This window comes from Papio anubis, chromosome 12, assembly GCF_008728515.1.
Source record: "Papio anubis isolate 15944 chromosome 12, Panubis1.0, whole genome shotgun sequence".
In the NCBI taxonomy this organism is placed as follows: domain Eukaryota; kingdom Metazoa; phylum Chordata; class Mammalia; order Primates; family Cercopithecidae; genus Papio; species Papio anubis.
Genome location: NC_044987.1, coordinates 77,454,976 through 77,461,442, shown reverse-complemented (window position 1 = coordinate 77,461,442; position 6,467 = coordinate 77,454,976). Strand labels below are relative to the sequence as shown.

General features: G+C 44.4%; 1 protein-coding gene across 1 annotated transcript; it reads right to left on the bottom strand.

The window, feature by feature from the left end:
* Window positions 1–2,527: 2,527 nt before the first annotated feature.
* On the bottom strand, window positions 2,528–5,222 carry LOC101006925 (mas-related G-protein coupled receptor member X3). Its single transcript, XM_021925978.2, has one exon. The coding sequence runs from the start codon at window positions 3,800–3,802 to the stop codon at window positions 2,834–2,836; it is 969 nt and encodes a 322-aa protein (XP_021781670.1). The 5' UTR covers window positions 3,803–5,222; the 3' UTR covers window positions 2,528–2,833.
* Window positions 5,223–6,467: the final 1,245 nt, after the last annotated feature.

Genomic DNA, 6,467 nt, shown 5'->3' with positions numbered 1-6,467 from the left:
TCTCTACTTAAAATACAAAAAAGTAGCTGGGCATGGTGGCAGGCACCTGTAATCCCAGCTACTTGGGAGGCTGAGGCAGGAGAATCGCTTGAATGCAGAAGGTAGAAGTTGCAGTGAGCCAAGATCATGCCATTGTGCTCCAGCCTGGGCAATATAAATAAATAAATAAATAAATAAACAAATAAACAAATAAATGCATGCACAAAACTCCATCTCAAAAAAAAATATTCATGAACACTAGCTCCCAAAAAGTACCATGAGAGAGTTTCATATCATTTCTCAGTTTCTGGAGAACTCTCCTGGATGTCCTGCATGCTCTTCCTTGACATGTAACCGAGAGGAAACATCATTGGCCTTGGAAAGAAGGCAGCTCATGAGCAGACTCCCACATCCCCTCCATTCTTCTTCCCAGAGGCAGTGAGCAGACCTGCAATGAAAGGGAACAGCTGTTCTCAGAACGACCAACTGCAGAGGACACTCTGTTGAATGGGAGGTGCCTGTAGGAGTTCCAGTGAGACCTGGTGACTGAGCCAGCCTTTGCAAGATTTTGGATGACCATGAGATTTTCAGGTGGAAGCTGCTTGAGAAAAATAGTTGCCAACACTCTTCTAAATTCCACACCTAGTCTGTTGCACCAGAAATTCAAAGACATGTTCTCTGCTCTTAAAGACCCCAGGCTGAGGTTGAAGAGAAAGATGTGAGGACAAATATTTGAAGTACACTGTTTTAAGTGCTGTAGTGGAGCAATGTGTGAGGCCAAATGAGTTCAGAATGGGCTTCAGGGACAGAATCTAAGCCTTCATGGAGTTGAAGTTTCCTTCTATCAAAAGAAAAAGAATGTCACTAACATCAAAATAAGCAGAATCCCAGGTGAGAACCAACATTATTTGAGTCAATTGCCAGGTGAAAATTCTCTACAGAATTCCTCACGACAGACATCTTTAACCGAAACGGTGCAATTGATATCACAGACTTCCAGAGTGGACTCTCTCAATAGCCCTCAGTCTGAACTAAAGACATCACAGCAAAGCTCCTGGCCCAGAGCACTGGCTGCAAACACTGCTTTCCTGCTTCCTCTTGCCTATAGGAAACCCTCACCTACAGCTACATCCTACTACAGCATTTGGAAATCGAGGGTGGACAGATAGGATTCAGCATCAGCAAAATGCTGGGCCTGGAAGAGCAATGGATCTGGACTCAGGGGACATGAGTTCAACATTGTGAACAGTGTGATAAGAGCCACCAATAAATATGGTTTGAAAAATGAAAAGTATAGACCTCTTTATTACTTTCATAACTGCTTTGTACTGCCTCCTGCATACTCAAATTGCATGTGTCAGCTCCCCTCAGTGAGGGTCAATCTGAGGGGCAGCCTCACTGTCTGTGAGCAGCACATAGCCCACAGTGATGTCACATCTTCTCTTGGTGGTCTCTTCTGTGCAAGGGTTAAACACTGGTGGAGTATAGTCCTGAATTTTGTACTAATCCCGTTTTTATAATTAAATGTTTTAAATTGTGGTAAAGTTTACATAACATATATTTTATAACTTTAACCGTTTTAATTGTCCAATTCTGTGTAGGTAAGTACATTCACAATAAGTCGTAACCGTTACCACTGTCCCTTTTAAGCACTTTTCATTATTCCACACAGAAATCCTGTGCTCATTTAATAATGGCTACACATTCTCTCCATCTTCCAGCACCAGGATCCTCCTAATTTATTTTCTGTGTTCAAGAATTTCCTAGTTTGGATACCTCATAGAATTTGAACTTACAATATTGTTTGGCATCTGGCTAATTTTCCATAGCACAATGTTTCCAGGTGCATCTATGTCACAGCACGTTACAGAATTCTGTACCAACTGTAAGTTATTATCCAGATCCCATAATTGAGATTGGCATGGAAAGGTCAGATGTTTTCAGTTTTGCTTCTCATGTAAACAGCCATAAAACTAACTGAAAGTTACAGTCAGAACAATTTATACAAAACCTGGAAGTATGAAGAATTCTCCTACAACTGAAAGAATCTGTAAGTGAATAATAAATGGTTTTCAAGGTAATTTCCACTTTAAAATCAATATTGAGGTTTCCAGTGGCCAAGATGAAACTGGTCGGACATATTTATAGGCTCCTCACGGGTCCACTAGTCCAGGAAGAGCTAAATAAGAACTTGCCAGTTCTCAAGGGGAAGGGGCCACAGTTGTTTTTACTAGAAACCAAGGCCAACATGTCCGCCATGCTGTGGACAAATGACAGGAGAGGACTTTTCATAAAACCAATTTGTGGGAGTGTTTTTATGAAGAGAGAGTCTGTCTCTAAGGACATTTTTTTGCTTTATATCTGAGAATTCAATGGAATTTAGAGGTAGCAGAACTCACTTATTCAGAATCAAGCTTCTAACTGCAGTAATGCCTCCAGTCATCGAAGGGAACATGATTTTCAGGGGAACATAATCTGAGAGATTAATAAAGAATCCTCTTTTTTGATACTATCAGGTAGAAAAGAAGCATAAAGAAGAGTTTTAGGATTGTGGACAGGAACTCCTTTTATTACAATGAAAATTTCAGGAAAAGTATTCAGTAAGAAAGATTTGGTGTAAGATAACAGGGAAAATGTGTTGGTAACATCAAGGAGACTCTAAACATTGTACTGTCAGACTAATGCTTTCCATGGGTGCAAACTGCAACTGTCAGATTAGATAAACATCTATTCGAAGACCTTAAGGAACCGCTGAAACATTTCTGAGGTAGAAGGCTAAGAAAAACGCATATAATTGTCAAGAGTGGCAGGGCAGCCTTGCTCTCCAAGTCTCATGGAGGGCAGAGGCTCTTCCTCACTGCTCCGATCTGTTTCCCGACAGCTCCAGGGTTTCCTCAGGAAGCCGCCCTCCACCTTCATCCACCTCAGGCGTGTCCTGCAGAGCCCTCTGGAGAACCAGCTTCAGGTTCTGCCTATTTTGACGCTGCCTAAAGGAGCCCACGAAGAAGTAAATGATGGGGTTGGCACTACTGTTTAGAGAGGACAGGAAAACAGAAATTAGATGAACATGACAAAATAAGACTTTCCAATCCAGGTGGATCCTGGAAAACAGGGCCCACTGAATGCCAAAGGGCAGGCCACAGAGGAGGAAGACCAGCACTGTGAGCAGGATGGTCACGTACAGCCTGGTCAACGGCATCTTCCGGGATCCACAGAGAATCCTGACCAGCAGGACCAGGCTGGACCCACAGAGAACCACACATAAAAAAATCAGCCACGCAATGGTAATGAAATCTGATGTTTCACACCAAACAGAATCAGCACCACTAAACAGGAAGTCACAGAACATCCACTCTAGGATGCTCCGCAGCAGGGACAGGACCCAGAGCAGGACACACACGACCACTGACAGGTGTCTGGGGCGGCGGCAGCGGTACCACATGGGCCACAGGACGCACAGGCAACGCTCAGTGCTGATGGCGCTCAGCATGCTCAGGCCTATAAAGTAGGGAAAGGTCATCACAGGATTGAGGATTTTGGAGACGGGATGGCGGATACTGATGAGGCGTAACGGCGAACGCACAATGTGGCCGCTGAGGAAGAGGAAGTCGGCCGCAGCCAGGTTGAGGATGTAGGTGGAGACAGCGTTCCTGCGCATGCGGAAGCCCAGGAGCCAGAGCACAACCGCGTTTCCTGTCAGCCCCACGAGGGAAATGATGCACGTCAGCACCGTGAGGCTCAGGGTCTGCTTGTAGCAAGGAGTCTCCTCGCGTCCATTGATTGGTGTCTGTGATGTACCCAGGGCTGGGATGGTTGGATCCATGCTCAGAAACCCTAGTCTGGTGCCCCTGGGAACACAAACCAGATGTGATCACCAGCTGTGTGATCTCTGATTCTCCCCACCACCCTGCCGTGTGGTATTTTTCCTGTCCTCATTTAAAGAGGAGAGATCAGAGACTCGCAGAGAATAAGTCACTTATCAAAAGGTGGGGGTCCTCAAATCCAGTTTGAAATCCAGTTCTTGCTGACTCTGAAGCCTGACCTCTCTCTACTGCCACACAAGTTCTGTACTGACATGGGAATAACATTAGGATCAAAACACCCCCAACTCATCCGGCCAGGGCTGTGGACCCGATCATTACTGTATCCTGGGCCTGACATTTTCTCTCAGGTGGAGGAATTCAGATACACAGAGAGGTGGTTGTGACACCCTCATGACCAGTACTGCTCATCCATGGTCAGGAAAGAAGAACATGCATTATGAATCAGAGGAAAATGTGGCCTTCGCTATGATAAGTGTGAAAATGGCTGGGCCTGGTGGCTGAGAAATAACTCAGTGTGTCAGTCATTGCAGACAGGACCACATTTTACATTTTTTACTCCCAGTGCCTATTCCATGACCAGCACACTGTGCTCTTCATAAACATTCGTTCAATGAAGGGATGCATGCATGGGCAGCTAATGGTAATGGTAGATTTGGATGAAATGGAATATAAAAGTGAAAGCACAATGTAAGGCATTAAAACACACACGTATAATTAGATGAAGAAAATTTCATTTATCAGAATTCTGTTTTTGGACAGCTCTATCTGTATTGAGAAGAATTATTGATGAGTGCCCAGAACCTGAAATTGACCACTGATGTGGCTTTGCTGAACACCTAGAAGCATTTTGTACACAATGTTTTTGGTAGGGTGTGTGTCTGAGCTGAACTGCTCAGCAATAGAGCAGAGGAAAGAGTAAGTGAGGGTGAGGTCTGAGTGCCACTGAAGCAGGTAATTGAAGTGTGGGAATACCTATGAGGCACTACTAAGTGTTCTACTGGGTATGCACAATGTAAACCTATTTCATTCTCTCCTTCGGGAGATCTTTGGTAGCTTTTCTTTGTTGATGCAAACATTTATATGAGAGGAGTCCATGAGTGGAAATAGGAGGAGTGTAGGGCTTGGGTTGTAAAGAGACATATTGATGCAAATTTCAACTGGAGAATGAGGATTCGGTCTAATCTGGGAGAATAACAGCAGCTGATTGACAGTTTATTAGGTATTGCTTCTTTTAATCATCTGAAGAGCCTAAGAGGTAAAAATTAGCATTATTCCTCTACTGCAGATAATGCAATTAGAGTACAAAGAGAGGGAATTATTTGTCCTGGGAGTTATATATTATGTAGTATGAATGTGAGCCCAGCAGGGCTGACTCACGATCCAGGTTTTTTTTTTTGAGACGGAGTCTGGCTCTGTAGTCCAGGCTGGAGCGCAGTAGCGCGATCTCGGCTCACTGCAAGCTCCGCCTCCTGGGTTCAGTCATTCTCCTGCCTCAGCCTCCCGAGTAGCTGGGACTAGAGGCAGCCGCCACCACGCCCAGCTAATTTTTTGTATTTTTAGTGGAGATGGGGTTTCACTGTGTTAGCCAGGATGGTCTCGATCTCCTGACCTCGTGATCTGCCCTTCTTGGCCTCCCAAAGTGCTGGGATTACAGGCCTGAGTCACCGTGCCCGGCTACGATCCAGTTTTTTACCAGCCCTTTGGACCCAGCATCACTATGTGTCAATTATACATGTTAGACGGGGTAAAGTAGAGGAGTGATTCTCAAGTTAAAACCAAGTTAGCAGTCAAAATTGTGGTCTGAAAAAAAAAAACTAACCTAAACAAACTCCAGGTAGAGAATGAGAAGCAAATGAAATAGGGAACAAAATAGAGGTCAGTGAACACCATTTAGGAACACATTCAGTTTTTTTTTTTTTCTTTGCCTATCAGAGGCCACATTTGTTCTGGAATCCTGAGAATGCACATGGGCAGGAGCTCTCCAGGTGGAAAGAAGACGCAGCCTCCTCTGGGAGTACACATGAGCATCAGGAGTGAGTGCATCCATCATGAGCTCTCTTAGAGAGACAAGATGCCACAGCTCTGATTGGCTGAGAAAGGAAATGGGAGGAAAAGGAGAACCTCTGTTACCCACACTCAGGGCACTAAGCTGTTTGTCTATCTATAGTTATGGTACGATATGTTTGTCTTCCTCATGAAACCCAAAGCTCGATAAGGAGTAAGTCATGCCTGTCTTTTTCACTGTGGTATCACCAACATTTAGCATGTGTTCCTTAAAGACCATCTATGGTATTATTCCTCATATAACATGAGATGAAGCCAAGACCTAGAGAATTAAAGGGTTTTCCTGAGTTCACAACATGAAGAGCAGGTCCAATACCAGCCCCTGGTCCCTGGAGCCCTGCATGAGACCAGTTCTGTTCTCTGCCCCATCATTTATTCTTTCTGAGGAGTTCCTGAAAAATATTGATATGAGCACAGAATCAGAGACAGTCAGGGACTGAAGAGACTGCTAGGTTGCCCCAACATTCATTTTCCTCTGTGGTCATGTAACAATTCTGAGAATGCACAAGCAGCACAAGGACCCACATTCCAGTTTTCCTTGGTGCTGGATGACATTGCATGACCAGGTGCTGTTAAGTGGAAGAATCACAAAAGTGATAG